Raw genomic sequence first — 25,734 nt, 5'->3', positions numbered from 1 at the left:
AAGCGCACACACATCTGCACTTACTCAAAATGCCTCAGAACAGGCTTGTCCGCAGAGGCCGCAGGGGGCTCCTTTTGCCTGGGATAAAAGGTCAGTTAGCTCCAGTGGGTGGAGGCACCATGCCCTTGCATGCCCACACGCTCTGCCAAGGCAATACCAGCCACAAAGCTGACAGTCACATGCAGAAGGGATGCCATAGAGCTGGGCCTGTCTCCTTCTGCCTAACTTGGTTGCACTCCCCTCCAACCGGCAGCCTGTCTTTGGGCTTATGCCTCTGAGTGAAAACAGAAGCCAACCCAGAGGGAAACAAGGCACATTCTGGCCTTGCTGTGCAACTTCTGAACAGCAGAAACCTGACCCAGACCTTAGCCGGACAGCAGCTCAGCTGCCTCAAAAAGAAAGCACCGCAGTACAACATCTGCATTAGGCATGGGGGGGGGGAACCTTTGCTGCTCCCTCACCCCCTCTAAGCCACCCAGATGCAAAACTCCTGCTCAGAAGCAACTGCCAAACAAAACTTTCCATGAGAGCTTTGGGTACTAAGCCATACACACACCTCTGATTTGGACAAGCGTGATATGGCTGGAGTTACTCTAGGGGTTCTTAAAAAAAAAAGTTGTTAAAACATGTAAAGATTTTGACCATGTGTTTTTAAATGTTAGCACTCTCCCTCCCACTCCCCAGGAGCTTAAACTAATTTACTGTAGTGCACACGAACATTACTGCATCAGCTTTATGAAGGGGGTATAAGAAAGAGGTATGTTTGGGGACACAACCCTCCAAAGTGAAGATTCGCTTTTTCCAAGTCCTGCTACAAGACTAGACAGAGGACCCCTGAGGAAGTACAGGAATGACAACTCTGTTATTTAGAATAAAGTTTGAGTCCAGTGGCACCTTGGTGTAAGGAGAAGCTTATACCCAGATGTAAACTTAGCTGGTCTTAAAGGTGCCGTTGGATTCAAACTTTGTTCCATTGCTTCAGAACAACACGGCTGTCCACCTGAATCTAACTCTATTATTTGTTTTGGAAATTTATACACTGCCTCTCCAAAGACCACCAGCTCAAGAAAGCTGACACAGTAATAGCAATATAGTAGCATTATTTTTTTAAAAATATATACCATAAGAAGCATCAGTAATAAAACAAACCAGGATGATATCCTTATACTAGGAAGGACAGGTGGCGATACAATGGCACCCCCAGTGGAAAATGGCCAGGAGTGCATGAGTGTCTCTGGGGCACACTATTCAATTGGGGCTGATTCAGACATTACAGAGAATAGAGATGGGTTCTGGTGTCCCCCCCTCCAGCTTGCCTCACAGTCAAACCTGGCTTGCGGGTTCTCAGTTCCCACCTGTGTAGTGTCTGATCTGGACTGGTATCATGGCGCATGTGGAAAAGGAACTGCAGCCCTTCTCCCCTATGTCATTATCTGAAACTGAAATGGTCAGCAGAGATGACCATTTGGCCTGGGGGAAGGCCAAAGGTACCAGGGAATTCACGGGTTCCCCCAGTGAGGCAAACATTCCCCCCATCTGGGGATGTTTCAGGTCAGGAAATGGTGGTGGGGGGCTGGAACCCATTCTCCTCTGACACCACACATGCAACAACTGAGGAGAACCCACAAGTCCTATCTGATTGCTGCCAGAGGTGGGGACACCAAACCCAACCAGTGGCCTCCACAGTGTGTGAATCAATCTCCTGCATCCCCAGAGAGAACACCAGTATCCCAACCACACCAAATACACAGGCAGGAGATCCACAACAGGCCACACAGGTCTCACTGGCACAGCATGTCCTCAGCAAGACGTTGAGACCAAAGCCCCAAGAAAAGCATGCAGGCACAACTGAGGCCAATCTTTGCAGTCCAAAAATCACATGCTGGGAAGTCCCTGTCCCATACTGGGCAAACAGATCCCTCCACTGGGCCAAGAAACACCACACACGCACAGAGTTTTAAAATCACTTACCAAGAAGGAGCAGTTTCATGAAGTCTGGAAAAGGAAAGGAAGTTTAAGCAGAAGAGATGAACACGAGAGTAGAAGATGATAAGACAGGCAGAAAACAGGCTAAGGCAGAAAAAGAATGTCTCCCTCCCACACCTCCGTGCTGGTAGCAACCCCGTTCCCTCAGCGACTGGCAGTCATGGTCACACTGGAACACAGGCTATTGCTCCTGCCCACAGTGGGCTATCATAAAAAAAGGGATCCTATCCTTGCTGAACCTGTGGACATTTCTGGAATGCTGTGAACAGCCAGTGGCTGCCACCACAAAATGGCCACCATGGATGCTGGGGCCAGTTACAAAACATCAGGAGCGTCCCTAGCTACTCTTGCATGGGTGCTGTCTATATGCCTCCTGGGCTTTCTTGAAGTACCCTGTACCACAATGAGATTGACAAACTTAAGGACTGGCTCTTTGCTTGGGAAAGCAGGTACCATAAGACACACTGGCGGAGACCATGCTGGGGGCAACTGGTCTAAAGGAAACTGTCCCCAGTCAGACTGCAGAATGGGCTGACTTTTCCTGACTTATTGCCTCACAAGAAGGAACATGGTGGCTGGGCCATCAGCAGAAAGAAATAAAGAGGGAGGAGGGAAAGAGGCAAAAGGTGGGGGACAGCAGCAAGCAAAGAAAGGTGTCCCAGACCCTTAGACTGCTCTGAGCCATCTGCAACAATCTGCTGTGGGAGAAGGGGGAGGGGATACACAATGTGCCACCTCCCTCAGGATTTTGCCTTCCCCTTCTTTCACAGGACTCAGAAGCTGCATTAAACAGGGCAGTTTCTGGCATCTTCCTAGCAGTCCCGACTGCAGAAGGGGGAGATGCAGCTGTGTCTGGAGAAGGTTATGGAAACTTTTTCCAAACTGCATGGTGGGGGAAGTGCTTCATGCATCACCCACTTCCAATAGCTGGCAACAAAGCCCCAATCTTTCAACTAGAACCACACCCGCACAGTTTTCACTAAGCCTCTTTGCCTAGTTATTCTCCCTGCCCTCTCCTCAAACACCTCCGACCTAGCCCACCCACAGCTGGAACTCAGAGGGGCCAAAAGCACCTGTCTCTGTTCTTTTTCAAAACAAAGAGTCCACGTGTCAGAGCTCACTTCAGATGCATGGAGCATATGTACATCCATACATGATGTATCTATGCTCTCTTTGTAACATCTCACTTTAGACTGCTTGACACTTTCAGTATATAGTTATGCATCTCCATGAATCTGATGGTCAGCTCTGAATCACAGATGCTTACACTGGAATAAATGAGGTTAATAAAGTTAATAAAGTTAGTTTGTTACTGCCATTGGATGCCTGTTTAGTTAAGGGGCTGCAAGACTTCAGTTTAATTTTGCTGCAACAGACCAACACATGACTACCATTCTGTGGACTGGTCCCAAGATATGATGCTGGGCTCTCCTTGGGGGAGGGGAGCAAATGAGGAAAGATGTAGAGCAGTGGTACTCACTCCATGGCTCAGGGAGAGCCACAGTCCCACCAGGTAAGGGCCTTGCCCACTTTCATGAAACACGGGGCAGGTGCTGCAGGGGGAAACTGTGCCCAGAAGGGCCACCCACAACATACCACAAAGAACCACATGTGGCTCCTGAACCCCTGAGTGTCACTGGCACAGAACATTACAAGGACCACGTAGGGCTTCTTTCAGGTCTGAGCCCAACACACTGCCCATAAACTCCGGGAGCTCAGAAATACCAGCTGAGCAAAAAGAGAGCACAGGTCTCTCCTCTGGGCCATCTGGAGTACTCTTGAGCACCCATTCCCTATGACCTCCAGCACCCAAACGTACAACCTACACCACACACACAAAGTTCAGTTCCTCTATAATCAGCTTGGAGAAAGAGAAGGGGGATGGGATCGAGTCTTCTCAGGACAGAGAGACTTACTTGAAAACGCTTCTCTCACCAAGGTTCCCGGGCTGCTCCCCTTCCGAAGGTACTGACAACGTTGAAAGCTGCACGCTCGATGCACTGTTATACATGCTCGTAAAGCTGGCCCTGAAAGAGAGGCCCATCTTGATGTTGAGGTGTATGGAAAAAGCAGAATAAATACTCTTAACATGCACAGAAGGCTGATCAACGCTATGTGCCATCAGAGGGCAGCAGTGCAAGCTCTCAAATCTGCCAGGCCAGGTAATCAGTCCTTAGGACCAGTGTTCCCTCTAAGCTGAGTTAGTGTGAGCCAGCTCACAGATTTTCAGCCTCCAGCTCACGTGTTTTTGTCTTAGCTCAGGAAGGATGACCCCATAGCACAATAATATATGCAAAAGCTCACAACTTTAATGCCAGTAGCTCAAAACTTGGAATACCAGCAGCTCACAAAATAAGAATTTTTGCTCACAAGACTCTGCAGCTTAGAAGGGAACATTGCTTAGAACTGGGTTTCCTGGGCAGATGAGAGATTTTGCTACGAGATTGCAAGAGATGAGCAAAGATGGATTGGAAGCTGTTGCTCTGAAGGGCATCAAGACGCCTGCATGCCAGATGAGCCCCCTCCCCATCCCTTTCTGTCAATTGCTCCGCTCCCTTTCGACTCCCTGGCTGACCTCCCATCTGATGCTGCTTCCTAAATCCCTGCTGAAGCTCCAGCACTTCTCTACCAATATTTTAATTTAATTTTTAGATTTATACCTCCACCCTATCCCGCAAGCAGGTTCAGGGCGACTTACAACAATAAAAAGACATAAAGATTAGAATAACATCATAAAACAATTATTATAAAATCAAAGCAGCATATTCAGAAAAACACAATATTTCAAACATAGGCGGCAAACATACAACAGCTTTTAGGCTAATGATGACTGTTGACTCTACACAAGCACCATGATGGTAAGATGGTGGGGGGGAAGCAATTACATTCAAAAGCATTCCTTGGTGAGGGGAGAGGAGAATCACAAACTAACTTAATCTGTCTGGTGTCCCTGCCCTCTTGGGGGTGGGAAAGGGGGAAAGACCACATACAAACACATGAAACAGCCTTACACCAAATCAGACCATCAATCCATCAAGATTGGAACTGTCCACTCAGACTGGCAGCAGCTCTCCAGTGTTTTAGAAAGAGGTCCTTCACATCACCTACTATCCAGTGCTGAAGATGCTGGGGACAGAACCTGGGACCATCTGCATGCCAAGTGGAGATTTGACACTGAGCCCCTCCACATCACAGACTACCTAACCCAAGGGTGGCCAAACTGTGGCTCAGGAGCCACATGTGGCTCTTTCACATGTGTTGTGTGGCTTGCAAAGCCCCCATCACCCCATCAGCTGGCTTGGAGAATGCATTTAAAGTTAAAGTTGCTTTCTTTCCACCTCTCCTTCCTGCCATCTATTTTCCTTCCTTCCTCTCAAACATCTGACATCATGTCTTGTGGCTTTCAAACATCTGGCTCTTTGGCCACCCCAATCTAACCCCTTTAAACTGGAGATGTGGGTGACTGAACCTGGGACCTTCTACATGTGAAGCAGATGCTCAGCCACTGAGCCACAGCCCATCCTCAAAGGGGGATTCAGCATCACCACTTCCCTGGATTCCACCCAACTCACTGGCCATTGCTCTTCACATCCAGGCTCAGATCCTGAGCAGGGCTGGGCTGAAGTTCTCCAGCTGCCTGGACCCCCTGGCTCTCCTCCTGGGCCATGATGTACACCATAGACCGCCGCCCCCTCCGACTCTCATCTCCTTTCCTCCGCTCCTTGCGCAGGCCAGATGGTGACTCTTCAACTCCGTCCTCATACTTGAGAGCATTCTGAAATGCAGAAAACAAGATGTGCTAGAATGATGAGACCCGCAGCAAGGCAATAGGGACACCCCTCCCCTCACCCCGATCTCTGATGGCTGTAAATCTCGTTCTGGAGTTTTGACATTTGTTCGCTGCCAAGGAGCTTGGGGCAATACAACTCATGTGCCAGGGGTGACAATGTGAATGAGAAGTGGATGAACCTCGTAGATGACAAACTGCTGCTTCAAGTCCAGATCCGTGCCCTTGTTGTTGACGTGCTGCTGAATGATCCGCTCTATGCCCTGTTGCTCCAGGCAGTCTGTCATGTCATAGAAGGAGTCCTGGTCTGGGAGGGCAGCCAGCGTCTGCACAACATCAAGAGGGCACCATCATCAGGACATGATGGCCACATCCTACCCAGCCCCAACCAGCCATGTAAAGGAGTCTAGCATGTGCCACCCACCCCTGAGAGTCACCTTGTTGATGAGCGTCATGGCAAACACCTGGAGCTCTGTATCGGCGCCATTGTTCTGCTCCAGGATTGACATGAGCTGAGACCATGGAAAGCTGCCTGTGAGGCAATGGGGAGAGAACACAGATAGCTACACCAGCAGGGAATCCAGGCAAGAACAGTGACCCCATTCTTGGAGTAGAAAAGGACTGATAGAGGGGAGGGGGAAGTGCAGAAGACCCATGATAGCCACTGTGTTCCACTGACAGATGATGGGATCCAATCCTCTACCTCTGCTATTTCTCCTCCTACCCCATTGGTCAGCTACTGAGGCCCCAAGAAGCTTGCAGCAGCTCAGCTGTTACTGTTCCCAACCTGCAGTTCTGGGTAGCAGGGTGTGGGTCAGATCTCTCTCTCCTGTCAGAAGAAAACGGTTTGATTTTTATGTTTTTATGTCTTAATGTGGTTTTTATGTTCCATATATTTAATTGAACGTGTAAGCTGCCCTGAGCCTGCTTTCGCAGGGAGGGTGGGATATAAATTGAATAAAATGAATAAAAATAAAAATCCACCTTTAAGGCACAACCAGATCCTCTGCAAGTGCAGACAAAGTGCAGGAAGTGCCTTCTAGAAAAGAGATAAAGTGCACTGACTCTGCCTCCCAGGAATGTCCCAAACAGAATGTGATGGTGAAAAACTGGCTCCGGGGTATATGTTCTTAGTATCTGCTATTCAAGGTTATAAACTGCCACGGGAAAGGATTTTCCATCAGAGAGACAATGACCCCTTTGTGTATTTTGCTTACTATGTTCTTAATGACACTAGAGTTGATAAAAATCACAGCACTTTCTCATTCCAGCCACAGCAATTCCAGCCCATTTGAGGGCTAAAGCCCCCACCGCCCTCTTAAAAATGCAAGATTGTCACCCTCACCTCTGACCTGTTCTGCTGCTACAACAGCCTGGATCAAGAGCTGGGCGTTGGATTCCGTATATTCCACAAAGACGAGCAGCAGCTTCAGGGCACTCTTGACCACGAGGCGGTACTGGGAAGAGGAGAGAAGCCCACCACATCAGTGTTACACCAAGGAGTTCCCACAGCCAATTCGTGCCATAGAGTTGCTGTTCAGCACCACCGACAAGGATTGGCAAACAAATTGCCAAAATTGGACACTCCAAATAGATATTGTATTATTTAAAATTACTGTGACATTTAACTTGATCTTTTGGCTTCCTACTGTCTGATTTTTATGATAGCATTTGATGTTTTTTGTGCAAAAGTTAAAAGAAAAAGAAAAAAAACCCTCTTAGAAGTTTTGACTTTAGGGCCTCTTTGTCATTAAAAAGATACCCTTCATCTCCGAGCCAAATTCAGGCTGTACAGGAGACCTCCTTCTTCACCGCCCCTTCCCAGGTATGCAGAACAGCCAGTTTTTTTAAAAATGGTGTGTGTGTGTGGGGGGGGGGGGTGTTGGCAGATGTAGTTGTGGACTTGACTCTGTTTCTGCCACTTCTCAGCCTCTGAAATTCTCTAGCAGCTCCTAGAAGATGCCTTGAGAGTGCAATGAGTTTCAGCCAAGGGCTCATGCAGGAAAGTTTTCTTCAGCATAGCCCAAGACACAGATCCTCAACTGATAGCTTGGGGCAGGGGGAGGGCATAAACTTTGGGCTAAACTGTGCTTGAGCTAAAGCAGACACACAGAGATCCAGAGACGATCCAGGCAAGGCATTCCTGGGGATCTCAAGTGTGGGGGTGGGGGGGACCTCAACAACATGGCACAGTAGCCAACAGCTGGTTTTTATGTTTAGTGTATTTTTGCACTTTCAATCCTCCATTTTGTTTCTTCCTCCCAGTTTGCCAGGGGCACAACCTAATGGCAGCTAGCCACACTCCTGTGCCCACTGAAGTCAGCAAATCATCCTACAGACACCCTCCAGGATGCAAATAAGCCTCAACAACACAGCCTGACAGATAAGTTTTTCTCTCCACCACCAATCCCTTCTGTTTGTTTTTAATATCCAGCCTGATGAAGAGTTCTGGTGAGCTCAGAAGCTGGCACCGTTTTGTGTCATTTTGGCCAGTTCTAATACGATGTGGCATTTGTTTCTGGATTTTGCTTTGGGCCAAGGTGGCTCCCAGCAACCTACGTCTCTGCTGGCAAAGAAAGTGAAGAGGAGAGCACATTACCCGTGGCAGCCACTGAGGGGTGTACTCACCAAGCTTCCGCAAAGCGTGTAGAGCCACTGCACTGTCTCGTTGTGGTTTATTACGCCCATCATCCCATCCACAAAGAGCATGATTTGACTGAGAGCTGGAGGAGAGAAAGAGAGAAAGCATAGCCAAAAAGCACTGCTAGAGTCCCAGCATGCACCTGGAGCGAAAGATGCTGGCATCAGCACAAAAGGAAGAGCTACAGGATCTGCCAAAGTGAGAGAGCATCAGACTCCACCCACAGAATGCAGCCCTTGGGGCCATTTTTCAGACAATGGGCTTTTGATTTCTATACCAGTGACTTTGCAGGAGAAGCGGCAAGCAGGAACAACGTTTATAACGTCTTTCTCCAAGGCCTTCAGGGTGGAAGGCAGCATTCTCTCTTCCTTCATTTTATCCTCAACAACCACCCCCTGCAAGGCAGATGACGTTAAGCGCAAGTGACAGGCCCAGCAAGCTCTCAAGGCAGAGTGGGGATTCAGGCCTGGAGTCTCCCAGATCCTGTAGTACGGCACTCTAACCACTGCGCTACATAGGGACCACTGCTGCCATAGCAACCATTCTGGCAACATGAAGGCTAAGTCTCCTCTCAGGCCTTCTCTGACATGGTTTTATGGATCACAAGCTGAAGTTTGCGAAAGGTCCCAGGTTCAATCCCTGGCATCTCCAGTTCAAAGGACCAGGTAGTAGGTGACGTGAAAGACCTTTAACTGAAACCTTGGATAGCCACTGGCAGTATGAGTAGACCATACTGACTTGGATGGACCAAGGGCATAGTTCCTCCGAAGGGGGTGCTGGCACACAAAAAATTTAATAGCCACCTCCAGCCCCATAGCCAGGATTTGGGAAGCCAGAGGACCTAAAATATTTTCAGGGGGCACTCCCCCTCACTCAAATCCCTCTGGAGGGGCAGCTGATTCCCTTCCCTTCTTGCTGTCTCTCACCGCCTCCACCCGCCCTTCCCCACCACTCAAATCATGTGTGGGGCTGGCAGCAGAAGCAGCCCTGATCTCCCCCACCCTTTAACTTGTGCAGTGAGGGAAGACTCTCCCTGCAGCTCTCGCTGCTGCTGCCTTTCTCCCTTCCACACCACTCAAATCATGCACAGGGAAACAGCCCGGCCTCCCGTGCAAGTTAAAGGGCATGCTGATCAATTGATTGGCGGGGTGGGGGTGGGGGGGAGAGGCTAGGGCTGATTCTGCTGCCTACCCAACACACAATTTGAGTGGCAGGGAAGGGAAGGTGGTGGCAGGAATAGAGGCAGGCACAAAGGTAGGTCAGAGGCCCTGATGTCTGCCAGAAGTTAGGGGGCTGTGCCCCCATATGCTCCTATGTAGCTAAGGGCATGGCCACCTCAGGAATTTCTGCTTCAGCCCACAAGGCAATGGAGGATGGGGGCACAATTCTGTGGTCCATAGAACTGAATCCCCTGGTCCAATCTTTTTTAAACTTGTGGAGGTTTTTGAGGAGGGGCACCAGCAGCTATGCTGCAAATTTGGTGCCTCTACCTCAAAACACACACACCCTGATACTCCCAGATTGATTCTTCATTATAGCCTATAGGGCCAATAATAGTCCCCATAGGCTACAATGGAGCCAGGGAAAAAAAGTTTAGTTTTTTGCACACTCCTATTATGCTTTTCAGTATGATTTGTAAGCTTCCTTGAGTCACAGGGAAAAGTGGGATATAAATATTTGAATAAATAAGTAATAATAACGTTTAAGTAGTTAGTAACATTTAAGCAACTTCCTGTTTGTTAGGTTAGGCAAGGTTCTGACAGTGATTGTTCCTTCCTCTGTTATACTGGACTTGTAATGCTGGTTGTCATCTTCACACACACACACACACACACACAAAAGTAGACTGCAAGAGCGTCTCCCCCACCCCCGCCCCAGGGTTAGTATGTTTTCTAAGGCTCAGCACATGGTGATGGTCTGAGGCCAGATCATCCAATATAGTGGACTGGGGCAGTTCAACTTGTTCTCTGGAGGCCAAGTCTCCCAATATAGTGGAAAGGGGTGGGTAGGCCTGTTCTTCAGAGGACAAATCTACCGATATAGTGGGCTGGGGCAGGTAGACCTGTTCTTCAGAGGACAGGTCTACCAACATGGTGGAAAAGCATGGGTGAGATTTGACTTGATTCTGTTTTCTCTAATAATGTTTACATTATTCTTAAAAATACAGTTTAAATAAAATTTAAAATAATTTATTCTGATATTTTTACAAGGTTATGGAAGTAACCTTTTAAAAAACCAATTTACACTCATGTCGTAGACTCACAACTTTAATGTTACTAGCTTTTTTCACTCATGAGGTAGAATTTCTGCTCACAACACTGTGGAGCTTAGAAGGAACACCGAAGGGTCTGATTCAGTATAAGGTAGTTTCATGTGTTCACGTGGCTTAATTTTGCGTGCTGCCTGTCTCCAGAGAACTGCTCTAGGCACTCAAAGTAAGAACAATACAATAAAATCATAACAACAACATAAGAATTACCAGTGCTATTACAAGCCATTAATCATAAGCCAGGGGTATAAAAACTACATACAACTGCCTAGCATATTCATAAAACAGTCTACAGTTTAGAAGCAGATAATAAAAACAGTTTAAAAAAACATGGAACCCTGTCGTTAAAAGCTTGTGTATACAGAAATGTTTTGGCCTGGTGGCTAAGGGACATTATAATAGGCGCCAGGCAGGCATTACATTGGAAAGGCAATCCAAAGGCAAAGTGATGAAAAAGCCCCATCTCTTGTCACTTCCTGCCTATGCAGACTGGGACCATGGGGAGCACAGCTTGGAAGAGAATCTTAATAACAACAACAATAATAATTAAAAGTCATCAAGTACAACCAACTTAAGTCAACCACTCATGGGGTTTTCAAGGCAAGAGATGAGCAGAGGCGTTTCCTCTGCGCAGCAACCCTAGTCTTCTTTGGTGATCTCCCAGCCAAATACTAACCACAGCCAACGCTGCTTCGCTTCTGTCAAGCTCAGGCTAGTATGGACTATTCAGGCTGCTGGGATCCAGATGTGCAGCTAAAATGATCACTGAATCTGTGACCCCTTTGGAGGGGAGATCCCAGACACTCCCAGAACTCCAATTCTCCTTGCTGTGGGGCAGGTTCACCCAACCTCCGTCACTCACCTCGCAGGATATAGTTCTGGTAATTCTGGTCTGCTTCAGCTCCCACTGTGATGAGGCATGTCAGCCCTTCTGAAATCACAAATTCGGGTACCAGGTCTTTATCCTCCTGCAAGAGAAATGCAGAAGATTAAATATCTCCCGTCTGAACCCTGAAAGCCCTTTCTGTCCCTTGGCTGGTGCATGCTCAGATAAGGCATCACAGCAGGCCAAGAAGCAAAGTCAACGTGAAGACACTGCTGGTTGCAAGCCATGTTACAGAGCACAATCCAATTGTGGGTGTGCTCGGGGAGGGGGGCTTAAATTGCTGCCAGCCCCTGCTATTGCTGGTGAAGATTGCCAGCCAGCTCCATCCCTCATATATATCATTCCTGCCCATCTACATGCGCAGTCCAGTATCTTGAGAAAAGCAAGAAAGCTCCAGAATCAAAGGTGATGAGAAGGAACAGGGGCTTGAAGGCAGAAGCTGTTTAATGGGCCTGATGTGTCTGCTAAAGGGAAGAGGTTGTGGCTCACTGATATAGCAGTTGCTTGGCACTCCAAAGGTCCCAAATTCAGTCCACTTAAAAGGATCAAACCGGAGGCAATATGAAAGACGTCTGCCTGAGGCCCAGGAGAACTGCTGTGTTGGGGTGGAGTCCAGCTCTGACAAGCTGCTGGTCCCAGGTGAAAAGATTGACCTTGACAGACCAGTGGTCAGATATCAGAAGACTGTTTCCTGTGTTCTTTAGGCCAGCCACAGAGAACAGGGTGCTCAAGCCAACTAAATATTGGGGGAGTCCAGGTTGGCTGCATATGAATACATCACCAATGGGCTACACAGGAAGCCAATGGGGCATAGACAGAACTGGGGGGGAAAGAATATACCTGGAAAAGCTGTTTCAGTGAGAAGAGGGAGCGCCTCAGCTCAGGGCCCTTGGAATTGTAGAGCTTCTCTGGGGGGAGAAAAAATACATGAAACAAACATTTCACAGGCTGCGGATGTTGTACAAGGAACAGGTTCTCCTGGAAACTAAGCACCCCAGAGGGTCAAATCCTCCTGCCAAATGTCTTGGATGCATTGAGATTTTGGCTTGACCTGCTGTCATTCTTGCCCCCTCCCTCTCATGCACAGCATGAACAAATGGTTTCACTCCAGAACAGGGATTCTAAATCACCTGTCTTTGGTTTTTAGGTGACATCCAAGCAGAGGGCTTGCCAGTGATGTCTCATGGAACCTATGGGAAAGGGCTGCTTTGAATGGAGAAGTGTGGATGAAGGAGTTCCAGTCCATCCATCAGCACAAAGCCAGAAACATATTGGGATTTGTAGGAAATCCAAGTATACTGGGGACTCCAGAGCTCCCTGTACTCAAAAAGCATGGCTGTATCAGCTACTTGTGGAATATCCGGTCCTTTTATTTTGGAATTTTTGGTGAATCCCACCTTCCTCTTTCTAACAGTAGTCTTTCAAACAACACACAAAATGGAAATGTGAGAAGACTATGGTAGATTAATTGCAGTGGAAGCCTTAGTTACGTTTTGTGTTTATTTGTGTAATTAAGCTAGAAGAACTGACACAATTTTGTTTTAAGCAGAAACACACAGGGCCGCAGTTCCGGCTGGTTTGACACCAGGGGGTGTGGCCTAATATGCAAATGAGTTCCTGCTGGGCTTTTTTTTACCAAAAAAGGCCCTGCTCACACCAGTTGTGTTAGTTGTGAAACACAACATACAGAAATGGTGATCTGCACACGGTGGTGGAGGAGCCCACTGAAATCAAGGGGGGAAACAGCATCTCCAAGAAGGCATTGGAGCACTGGCTTCTTCAATCAGCCCAAGAGTCCCTCTAATCCTGTGTCCCTCCCAAGAGAAGGCAGGCAGGTCCCCCAGTGATGATCAAAGGAAAGCCTGGTACCCCCCCAACACACATGTGACAGCTACAGACTAAAAGCCCCTTTAACTATCACTGCTGGCAAAGCTTCAGATAACTGGAGTGGCTACCAGAGCATCACTGAAACTTTTGTTAGCAAATGTCATCCATTAGGTTATGTACTCTGGAGCAATACATCCTCATCTTAGCCTTGAACCTACCAACTGTTTTCACTGGATGCCTAAATGGCACCCACAAGATTATCTTCAGGAAAGGGTTTTTCTTAGTAACAAATTAAAAAAACACACCTCTATTTCTTTTTGCTGTGGCCCTGACAGTCTAAGACCAGGATCACATAATCTGTTTCTTGGGGGGGGGACGGTCTTTATAGAAGCCTCTCCCCTCTATCTTTATTGCTCAAAAAACAAAACATCCACCACAGTCACTGCGGAGGTCTTCAGCAGAAGCAGTCTCCTGGCCTTCACTCGCAGCAAACCCTCTGCAGCTACTGTGTGTGAGCAGTTCCCCACAGTCCAGATCCTGGTATCAGCTGTAGCTTCCATGAATAAAGATGCTGTGAGATCCACAGTGATCAGTGCTATTCTAGTGGCTCTGCTCCTTGCAGGGTGGGGAGGTGCACGACCAAGCACCACTGGTAGAAAGAGCATCTGAGACCCACATTTTAAAACAAACTTTTAATTAAGACACAAGACACACATTAAGAGGGATTTCTTTAAGCCAGCAGCAGATGCAAAAGAGAGAATTTACCAGGTACTACATTAGTGTCTGCTGAAGGCAGAAAGAAAGAAAGAAAGAAAGAAAGAAAGAAAGAAAGAAAGAAAGAAAGAAAGAAAGAAAGAAAGAAAGAAAGAAAGAAAGAAAGAAAGAAAGAAAGAAAGAAAGAAAGAAAGAAAGAAAGAAAGAAAGAAAGAAAGAAAGAAAGAAAGAAAGAAAGAAAGAAAGAGCAGAACAGAACCACCATTATACAACTAAGGCCCACATAAGGGCAGGCTGCAATATACTGCAAGACGCAGCCCAGAGAAAGCTACAACGCATTAAAAGATGCTCAGGAGAAAGGCAGACATGTAAATATCTTAAATAGACAAATTTGAATTGCAGATGACTGAACCAGGTGAGACAAGCTATCAAGTATAGCAGCCAGGAAGATTCCAAATATATCAGTGAAGTTCATCCACTTATGCCTCTCCACTCAAGACGCTGTTCCTGGTGCTCTTTTCTCATGTTACAGTGAATGTGCATACCACCTGCATGCGTGACACCTCTTTGTAGGAAAGAGTGTCCGTACACATTCAGTTTACAAATGAAGCCAGAGATCAGATTGAATTGGATGCATATGGGGTTTAAAAATCACACGTTCAGCTTATATGTGCGCTGGCTGTAACATGAGAATTACTCTACAAGGGCAGAAACAAAAGCCAAGTGCACTGTACATGGAATGCATGGGCGTTCCCTGTAATTTGCCAACAGGGCTACAGGCAATCCCCAGAACTCTGCAGGAAGGGTGACACCTCCCCAACAACTAAATGCGGGAGAGGAAATGCCAGCAATCAACAAAGGGGAAGACCCAGGTTACTTTTTCACTGCAAAGTTATGGGGAATGGAAAGATGTGTCACAGAAACTCTGACTGCTGTTTTGCTCTGCACTGAGCTGCGGAGATGTTTTGAGACTCCAGTCTCCTGGTTACCAAGATGCATACCCCAAGCCCTAAAACCTGCTGATCCAGTGCACAGAAGGGCTCAGGCAGACGCATTCCTGTTGTGAGACATTTGTTCAGCCAATAAAGGACAAGCTGGGTCAAAGCCGTGCCAGTTCACATGCCTCCAGACAACCCACTTAGCGCCTCTGTTATCGGGAAATCCCAAAGCCACGTCTACGCTGTTAAATGAATAATAAGCATGGTGCTTGGCTGGAAACTGCCTTTCAGGAATGAAATCACCAGCATTTAATGTGTTGAACCTTTCCAAGTAAAAAGCATAAGCTGAAAGTTGCTTCACACAGAAAACTAAAATTTCTGAAATAGGAGCTGGGAAACCCATGACCACACCAGAAGGAAATAAAGGGAGATCCTAGGCAAGGATCTCAAGCATTCCTTATTTCATAGAGGTGTTATCTGTGCTGCTTACGGATAGCTTCATTTTTTGGTGCTTCCCCTAGCCCATGTTCTATTAAGAGACAGTGTGGCATAGTGGTTGGAGTATCAGACTAAGATCTGGGAGATCCAGGTTCGAATCTCTACTTCGCCATGGAAACTTCTTGGATAACCCTGGGCCAGCTATACATTGTCAACGTAACCTACCTCATAGGATTGTTGTGAGGAAAAAACATGAGAGGAGAATGATATAAGCCACTTTGGGTCCCTATACAGGAGAAAGGAAAGGGAAGGTCCCCTTAGCAAGCACCAGTTGTTTCCGACTCAGGGGTGATGTTGCTTTCACATTTTCATGGCAGACTTTTTACGGGGTAGTTTGCCATTGCCTTCCCCAGTCATCTATACTTTCCCCCCAGCAAGCTGGGTACTCATTTTACCGACCTTGGAAGGATAGAAGGCTGAGTCAACCTTGAGCCAGCTTCCTGAAAACCCAGCTTCCACCGGGGATTGAACTCAGGTCATGCGCATAGTTTAGGACTGCAGTACTGCAGCTTTAACACTCTGCACCGCTGGATATAAATGAATAAATAACTTCTAGGACAGAGGAAAGCATGCTGGAGGAGAAGCAGCACAAGCTGTTTTTCATTGCTCAGAAGGAACTCTTGTTAAAGAAAAGATTGGCAACCCACGGATTACACAGATTGTTTTGTCCTACTATAGATATGCCAAACATTCAGGCCAGTTCCGCACTAGACCTTTAATCCTGGTTCAGCCTTGTCCCCAAATTGACTTTCTACACTTGACTCATGGAATCATAGAAACCACAGTTTATGATTCAATGATTCTAGTGGAGACAAGGCTGAACCAGGATTAAAGGTCTAGTGTGGAATTGGCCTCAGTAATCCATGTTTAAATAAAATGGGCAAATGTGAAACTTCATGTCCCTTCCACTTCCTCCCCTACACAGCACTCACAAGAAAACAAGTCTTGTGACCCCTCAAAGAATTTGTCAGATCCATCATCGCACAACTCTCACAGACCAGAGTCCACTTCATCAGATGCTTGGCCAGTATATGTAGCCCTGTGACACACAGATACCCCTGCAGCTGGGAACTGTCTTGGTAGCACTTCTATGTTAAAAACTTTGCAACTTTTGAACAAAAGGTTGAAGGTTTGGGTTAAAAAGACCTGGGTAAACTTCTGCAACAGCAGTCATTTATCGGACAGCAACTGGCCTATATATTTCTGGTTTGAAAAATGCATATCTTCCCGGGAGGGGGTTGTTTGCTTGGTGTTTTGTTTTGTTTTTTAGATTAGGGCAATGCCTGAATAAAGCCATGAGCTACACAAGACTTAATGAAGAATTAGGATTGCCATTTCCCAGTTGTGACTCGTGTTTTTTCTTCGACAGATGTCACACAAAAAAAGCAGGCCTTATGATCAGAAATGAAAGATGAACAGGGCGAAAGTGATTCCGCCCCCCCCTCCCCAGCACAGGCAAGAGGCCAAGGAACCTGCCTTTGCAAACCTGGAAGGGAAATCAGGTTAAGAACAAACAAAGAAGAGAGATTTTTATCAAGCCCCTGCCGATACCAGTATTGAGGAACATGATGGACGTGGGGTGGGTGGGCAAAACATTTTGATGATGGGGGAACAGCATAAGAGAAATAGCTGTCTCGAGGAATGGAGGAAGTAATTGCGGATTTACAGCTCAATCCCACACACACTGGGAATATTACCAGCTGCAACTCTTGCCGCTAGCTGGAGAGATACTTGCATCACAATGCAGAATAGAGATATTGTCACTTGGATGCAATGCTGAAAGCCACTGGGGAGGGTTGCATCCTAGACTGAGCCCTCCTCCCACAAAGCACCCAGCCCTAAACAGAAGAGTCACTGTGGATGCCTTCCCCAAGCTGCCTGGGGACACACTGGCCAAATGCCAGGGGAACAGCTACAGCCCAGCAAGGACTGGCCTGCTTGCAGCTTGCTGTCTTCCTGTTTGCCGTATGATCATAGAAATATCTCTTACAGCTTCCTGGGCAGAGAAGAAGAACGCTGCCAAGAGCGATGGGGCTTGTTTTTGATTCCCAGGGCCTGGAGTCTGTTATGCTTGGAAAGAAAAAAATATATATGAGGGGACACTGTTCTAAACGGTTGGCCCAGTGAAGCCTGTACAATCAAGGTGTGGCAAGGACCCCATTAACAGTACCGGGTTTGTGCTAGAAATAATGGACAGGGTCTTGACAAGGAAATTCAAAATCTCAGTTCTTTCCCAGACACAAAACTAGCTAGACAGCATGCCTCTTGGCTTAGTCAAGCAACAAGCAAAATTATATATGATTAAAAATATCCTTGTCATCTGGAAGGAGTTCTTGGGACAAAACAGGAAAGTTATCTAAAGTTGCAGGATGCATGAAGGAGGAAGCAACAGCTATATATGACACATGAAGCAGCCTTATGCTGAATCACCAAGGTCAGCAATGTCCACTTGAAATGGGCAGTGGCTCTCCAGTCTCGAGGCAGAGGCCTGTCACCTCGCCTGCTACCTGAGCTCCCTCCCCCAACTGGAGATGCTGGGGGTTGAACCTGGGACCTTCAGCATACTGAGCACATTTTCTGAGTACTTATAAGGGGATTAGATGGATTTACGGAGGTTAGGTCTATCAGTGGCTAGTAGCCATGATGATTAAAAGGAACTCCACATTTAGAGGCAGGAAACCTCTGAATACCTCGGCCTCTACACCCTGTTGTTGGTCCTTCAGAATAAACGGTTGACCACTTTGTGAGAGTGCTGAACTAGAGGGCCCACTGATCTCATCCAGCGGGGCTCTTTTTATGGTCTCTACCAGTGAGCTACAGTCCCTCCCCTTTCTTAGTCCTACAAAGCCAAAAGAGACTTCCAGGAATCCAGATGGAGATGAATTGCGTAAAATGCACTGCAGAAGAGTGCTTGGAGTTCAGAGAGACACTAGCTTGCTGAACTGGACTAAACCACAGTGACTTCCTGCCTGTAGGCAGCCACTGTTGCTCTTGTAGGATATAAACAGGAGGTAAGCATGCCTGAGAAGTTGTGGTGGTGTCAGTGATGCAATGCCAATTTTCAGACCAGGCCCTGAGCTAGGACACTTCAGCAAACAGCCTGAGCAAGAACTCAGAGAAGGGGCCAGGAGAAAGAGAAGGAAACCACAGGCACAGAATGTGAACCCTCTCCAAGTCACCCATGTCAATTTGCCTCAGAAGACTGTTCCACACTAGATCCTTGATCCGCAATTCAAAGCAACAAGAGAGTTAACTGACTTGTGTGTGGCCATTTATGGCACAGGAGCTGGGTGCATAAATAGTTCACTTCCGGCTCCCAGCTGCAAATTGCAGATGGAAGTGAAGATACATGGCAGGCTGCAGAATGGAACCACCTGGGAGTTCATTAGTAGATGCTTCTAAAATAGGGTTGCCAGGTCTGTATTGGAAAATACCTGAAGACTTTGGGGGAGGGATCTGTGAGAAGGCGGCTTTGGGGAGGGGAGGGGCCTCAACATGGTACAATGTCATATAGAGTCCACCCTCCAAAGCAGCTATTTTCTCCAGAGGAGCTAATCTCTGCCAGCTGGAGATCAGTTGTAAAGGCGGGAGATATCTCCAGGCCCCAGCTGGAGGCGGGCAACTCTAAAAACACTATCTTTGCTGGGATCTGCCTAGCCAATCCAGTGAAGTCAATCAATAAGCTGACCTTTATTACGGCCCACAAGCCAGAACAAACAATGTTAATTAATTACCTGAAATTATATGTCTAGATTAGATATATAATCCACCCTAGCACATCAGACAATGAAAAAGGTTAGAGGCTGTCAGAGAAAATTATATACAAAACATTGTCTAAGCCTGTATTTTCTTAGCAGAGGACAGAGACTTAGCTACTTATATAATGATTCTTTGGTCCAGTGAAGATTTTTGGTGAATATTTAAAGAAGACCCAAGTAATTCACCACGGAGATAGACTCCTAAGCAAATTAATTTGAGGGTAAACCCTATCGACTTCTGTGGGGTTTACCTTCTCATACAACTCAGAACAGGCAGCTCCTGGATAATTTATTCGGTTTTCACATGCATTCAATTTCCACCTGTAGCCACTAGCCAGAAATGAGGTTAATTTTTAGCAGCACCTAGTAGAAGGGAGGGCATGATGGGATCTCAAGATGCTGGTGGTGACCTTTAAACCCCACAATGGCTTGGGACCAGATATTTGAAAGAGCAGATTAAGAGCTAGAGGCCTTTCTTCAACTGTTACCATTTTCTGAAGCAATGTAGCACCAAAAAGGTCTTTTTTGGTGGTGGCCCCTTGGTCACAGCACTCTGTCCCAAAGGAGAGACATCAGGCAGGCAGTCTTGGCATTCCCAAGAGAGCTAAGGAATGCTCCTGTTTAGCAAGGCCTCTGATTCCCACCACCAGGATTTAATACAATGTAGATTTTGCCTTTCATGTTTTCTTACTTTTAACTACTAATGATGTATGACAGCTTCTCAGAGTCACCTAACAAAGGAAGAAATCTGCCAGAAACCAGACTTTTGTGGTTTGTAAATTAGATCTCAAATACTCTACTGAGCAGGCTTCTAGAGCTCACTAGTAGACAGAAAGCATCTGTCACTCGCAGAGGAAAATGCTGCCGTCTCTCATAGAAAGAAAGTCAATGTTAATGACTTAATGTAGCTCAAACGGCTTCTTTAGAATGCTCACAGAAATGAGACAGCATTTCTAATTGCAATATAAAGCAGTATTCATGTCCACAGACATTCTGGAACTGACTCTGAGACAATAAAGACAAAGATTTCCTCAGCATTTTCCCTCTGGAAGCTCTTCTTTCTCAGCACAGTCAGTCTAGACCAGGGGTCCCCAAGCCTGTGGGCACTTTGGAATCTTGAGAAACAGCAGTGGGAACAACTACAAAATGGCTGCCAGGAGAGGCTGAACAAAACTAGGGTTGTCACTCTCCAGTTGGAGGTGGGAGATTCCCTGCTTTAGCAGGCTCTTGTCCACTGCCAGCCAACTGGCCAGTGGATGGAACTCCCCCCCACCCCACAACAGCAACAGAGAATTGAAAAAAGGCTGGGAGATTGGAGGCCAAGTATCCTATGATAGGAGCAGCTATCTCTGAATGTGAGCTCCTTGTGTACCCAAAGTGATGCCTCCAGGAGTCTTGTGAAGCACTACCTGTTCCAATGTAGAGAGAGAGAGAGAAAGGCGAAGACTGGCTCTTCCCTTTGATGAAAAAAGTAAATGGTCACCAGGAAACATCTCAGCTGGCACTACGGTGGCCATGTTGGGGATCATCAGCCAAGTCCACCAGTAGCCCTCTGCTCCTGCAACCACCTCCAACACTGTTGGTTACCCTCCTGCAGCACAGTATCTCTCCTATCGACACCAGGGCTACCTACAGCAGCAGCTGTGGAATAAGGCCTTAATGTTGTCAAGCACTCTTAATGGGATAGTCTGAGGAGGCTAAAGTTGGTTCCCAGTTCAAGGATTGTCTGAAGGTTCCTGCCTGTTGAGCCAAAGGAGAAATACACTGAGAAAGAACAAAGAGGGAATCCTTGCAGTTACCAAGCCTGGGTTCAACTTGCCTCTCAGCATAACAGATCCACTTTACAAGGACTTCGCCATTCCCACCTAACCGAGCTGAGAGAATCCCCGACAGTCTGAACTTTTAAAGAATTGCAGTACCCTTGGTCTTCCCTTTGGCCTTCTCTTTCTCCCCCCTCCCCCAATGCCAATTTTAAAACTTGCTATCCAAAAAAGACAAACCACAGTTTAAACAATACTGGCAAAATTAAAACTGTGTAGCACCACTCAAGTATTCAGTATTATCTCAAACATCCTTATTTCAACAAAAACTGTATCAATTCACAAACAATAAAGAATACTTTTCAAAAAACAATGCTGAATATCTTTCCTATACGTAGAGGAGTGCTATTCCAAGTATACAAACAATATCAAATAAATGCTATTCCAATTGTACAGTCAATATCAAATGAGATACAAATAATTCCTGATATATGAATTCTGGTTGAAAGTATATGAATCCTAAAGTCTCTAGTTGAGAGTTTCTTTTCTTCTGTCAATATCAAGAAAAATCAAATGGAGGGAACCGGTTTTGGTAACTGGACCTTCTTCAGCCCAAAGCTTCACTTGCCCTTCACAAGACCTTCATTTGCCATTCCATTCCCTAATTACTTATTAGTTGAAGCACTGGACTATTCTATTTCCAGGACAAAAAGCTCCACCATTCTCTTGCCGGTATTGCTTGAGATAATATTGAATATTTGAGTGGTGCTGCACCGTTTACCAATTTTGTTGATTTTAAAACTTGCTGCATTGAGGATAGGAATGACTGCCAGAAGTAGCTTGCAAGCCTTTCTGGTGGCTGAATGATAAGACCCTGAACAATTTCAGTCCCACAGCTTCCTGACTGCTAATAAACAGGATAGAACACTGCAGGATTTTGATCACTATAAGCTTTGTGTTGCAATTTCCCCTGAGTCACACTGTGGTATCACCCATGAAACGTCAGAAATTAAAAGTCTGTTCGCCTTGAATTACACAAAGTCATCGCACCGCGCAGCTACACTGGCTTTACAGCACAGATCTTGCCCTGAAAATTTGGTATTCTTTTTCATTTTGTAACATCCAGACTGATGAAGAGCTCTGGTGAGTTCAAAAGCTTGCACAATGTTTTGTTTCCATTTGGCTAGCCCCAATAAAAGGTATCACATAGATTTTGGGTTGTGTTCTGGATTTTACAGCATAATGCCAAGAGTAAAGATAGGAGAGAACGAAAACTGGCTCCAATGCATCAGAAACCTTGGTCCCAATTGTAGTAAACTCAATGTAGGGTGGCACAATGACTTTGCAGAAGGTCTCAGGTTCAGTCCCCAGTATCTCCATTGGAAGGATCAGGTAGTCAGTGATGTGAAAGGGGTGTCACTGTCTGTCAGAAGAGGCATAATTTACCTTGATAGACCAGGGGCCTGACTCCATATAAGGCAATTTCATGTGCTCCAGAAATGCATGCATGCAGCAAGTGCTGTTGACCTCTCAGGCAGCTTCAGGTGTTCGAATCTTTACTGTACCACAGCAGGCACTTCAAACAAACTCTAGTTTGTTTCTTGCTTACAAATGGTTTAAATGGTTAAAATCCCCTCCTTATAATCACGAAACAAAGCATAGTTTGTTAAACCTCTAATTTGGACATTGTAATTAGTTTAGCAATTGTGGCATTCTTGGGTTGCAATTTCAATATTTGTGCGTGAGGGGAAGAAAGGAGTGCGCAAGTCTGAGGATTTGTGCTCGTTCTCTCTGAAGGCAGCCCCCAACACAAATGATATCTTTATTAGGGCTTAAACTATGCCTTGAGCTACTAGAAAGTCACAATAGAGATCTAAATGGCTGCTTTTGTCTTCCTGCTGCAAAACAGCTGCAACCTTTTTTTTTTTTCCCTTTACGGGGTGTTTAATATTTAATTTAATAAAATTTAATATTTTTATTGAAAAATAAGGTAACAAGAAAGAGTGAAAAAACACATACATATATAATAAAAGGAGGCCTCTGATTTTCTCTATGACAAATATAGGTTTGATTACAAAATTTGCTCTTTATGTTTACAATGAAAAACTCTCTACTACCTAAATGCACTATTAATCAAACCCACAGGTCATCAAGTCATTATTGTCTGTTTCATGCAAAAAGTCTATAGGAGGTTTCCAATAAGCAAACTCATTGTCTTTAATCAATAACCTAAGCTTAGCCACTCGACAATTTCCAGCATCTTCTCCAACTGCTCCTCTATCATAGACAATGTTGAGCTCTTCCATTATTGTGCCTATAATCATCACTGCCATTGTCGTAAATAAAAATACATTTCCATGACTTCTTTCCAGCTGATTGTCCATTAATCCCAGAGGAAACGCCTCTGGTTTCAATTGCATATTACTTTTTAAAATCTGCTGAATTAATAATTGGATTTGTATCCAGTATTTTTTTTGCTTTCTTAGATGTCCACAACATACAGTAAAATGTTCATTTATGGTGTTCATATTTCCAAAATAAACTAGAAGTACCTTTATAAATTTTGGCCACTTTCTCCATAGATTATGTTACAGAGGTTTTTTAAGGGTTAATTTTTTTATTAACATTTTCTGCTTGGGCCAACACAAGTGGTGTTTTCTGATTCTCCTTGAACAAATTGGGATTTGTGATCCACCAGCGATTAGGACATCACACAAAGCCACAGATAAACTTTTTAACCATGGCTTGGTACAGCATCCAACATGAGGCATGCAAAGAAAGATGGGCCCATCAAAGCAGAGAAACAAACGGGAGAAGTAGCGGCCTTTTAGAATCACCCTTTTTATATATGTCACTTGTGTACAAAAAAAAAAAATTAAACCGGCTTATCACTCAAGGGGACATCCAAGGTCTTTCAAGGAGGGCACCCATTTAGCCCTTGTGAATCTGCCTTCTCTACAAAGTGCACTAAGCTATGGGCAAAAAATTATGAAATGAATAAAAACTCAAGGGAATGCCCACCTCAATGTTTTCCATGCTGAAGCATACACCGGGAGAGGGAGGCTGATGTTCAAAGCATTTTTTATAAATAAAAAATTGCAAAACGAAGCACAAATCTCTTTTGTGAATTTCAACAGCTGTTTGGATACCAGCCAGCATAAGACCCTTCTCCCATCACCTGAGACTCCCAACATACTTCAAAGTTGCCCAGAAACACATGCAACTCCCTGATTTAAAAGACACATTCCTCCCACTACACAGAAAATGCTGGCAGTACAATTAGCCAGCTAGAAGCAGGGAGTTTTCCCTGCCGCCACTCCCCAGAGTGAATGAAACCAGGAAGGCCAGTGGAGTGTGCCTTTGTTGACACTTCTTTACAGGAACCTCACTGCAATACGCCTCAACATGGATGGCCTCAGGCTAGCCCGATCTTGTCCGATCTCAGAAGTGAAGCAGGGTCAGCAATTATTTGGATGGGAGACCACCGAGGAATACCAGGGTCATGAAGCAGAGGCAATAGCAAACCACTTCTGAATTGCCCTTGCCTTGAAAACCCCAGGGGCTTGGCACAAGTCAGCTGTGACTTGAGAGCAAACAACAGCACTGAAATACACAGTCCCACATCAAGAGGACAGGCCGTTCCTGCAAAATTATCAACAGCAGGGAATCCTTAGATTTCTCCTCAATTGCACGGAAGGTCCTTGATCTAGCGGATGAGGACAACCGGAAGCAAAGAGTGCAAGACCTGAAGATTGGCCCTAGGATTTACTTTGCAATGAGCTCTCCCTCCATCTCTCCACAGTTAGCACCAGGAAATACATGGATGAGAATTCCACTCACAGAAAACTTTGCACTGGAGCACTGCCCAGAGGACAGCAGGCAGAGAGCCACCACAGATTTCTAGCCCGTTCCATCTCAGTGGGAGATGCATTCTCAACCTCCATCCCTGCCAAGGCATTAAGAGACTAGTTTGTCAGTAACAAGGAGGCCACGATTAAGCTGTGAACTTTGGCTCTCTTGGCAGGGTTGCATATTCCAGTTCTTTCCCAAATGTCCTGTTCATGAAACAAGAATCCACACTGGGCCAGAATTTAGAAAGGCAGTTTTGTAAACTGAAGATCAACATAAGAACATAAGAGAAGCCATGTTGGATCAAGCCAATGGCCCATCAAGTCCAGCACTCTGTGTCACACAGTGGACAAAACCCAGGTACCACCAGGTGGTCCACCCACAGGGACAGAACTCCAGAAGCCCTCCCACTGTTGTCCGCCCAAGCACCAAGAATATAGAACATCACTGCCCCAGACATAGTGTACCATCTGTACCTTATGACTAACAGCCACTCATGGACCTCCACTCCATATGTTTATTCAAGTCTCTAATTTCTTCAAGCAGAAGAGCCCTAACACTTCCTTAACCCTTTTTTCATATGGAAGATGTTCCACCCCCTTAATTATTTTACTTGCACTTTTCTGCAGCTTTTCCAATTCTATAATATCTTTCTTGAGTTGTGCTGATCAGAACTGTACACAGTATTCCAAATGAGGCTGCACCACAGATTTATACAGGGGCATTATGATACTGGCTAATTTGTTTTCAGTCCCCTTTCTAACAATCTCCAGCAAAGCATTTGACTTTTTTTTTTAAATTGCAGTCACACACTGAGTTGA

The 25,734-nt window shown here is 45.9% G+C and overlaps 1 protein-coding gene across 1 annotated transcript in view; it reads right to left on the bottom strand.

The window, feature by feature from the left end:
- The window catches only part of FHOD1 (formin homology 2 domain containing 1), a 75,595-nt gene that overhangs the window by 15,599 nt on the left and 34,262 nt on the right, over positions 1-25,734 (bottom strand). The window contains exons 4-11 of the mRNA XM_060253950.1: positions 12,410-12,477; positions 11,546-11,651; positions 8,402-8,496; positions 7,119-7,230; positions 6,211-6,305; positions 5,956-6,099; positions 5,559-5,761; positions 3,903-4,013 (exon numbers count right to left, since the gene is read on the bottom strand). Of these exons, the coding sequence (XP_060109933.1) occupies positions 3,903-4,013; positions 5,559-5,761; positions 5,956-6,099; positions 6,211-6,305; positions 7,119-7,230; positions 8,402-8,496; positions 11,546-11,651; positions 12,410-12,477 (934 nt within the window). The remainder of the gene's footprint in view (positions 1-3,902; positions 4,014-5,558; positions 5,762-5,955; positions 6,100-6,210; positions 6,306-7,118; positions 7,231-8,401; positions 8,497-11,545; positions 11,652-12,409; positions 12,478-25,734) is intronic.

Source organism: Heteronotia binoei, chromosome 14 (genome assembly GCF_032191835.1).
Source record: "Heteronotia binoei isolate CCM8104 ecotype False Entrance Well chromosome 14, APGP_CSIRO_Hbin_v1, whole genome shotgun sequence".
Classification (NCBI taxonomy): domain Eukaryota; kingdom Metazoa; phylum Chordata; class Lepidosauria; order Squamata; family Gekkonidae; genus Heteronotia; species Heteronotia binoei.
Note: the sequence above shows the minus strand (reverse complement) of the source record. Positions and strands in the feature narration are given on the sequence as shown.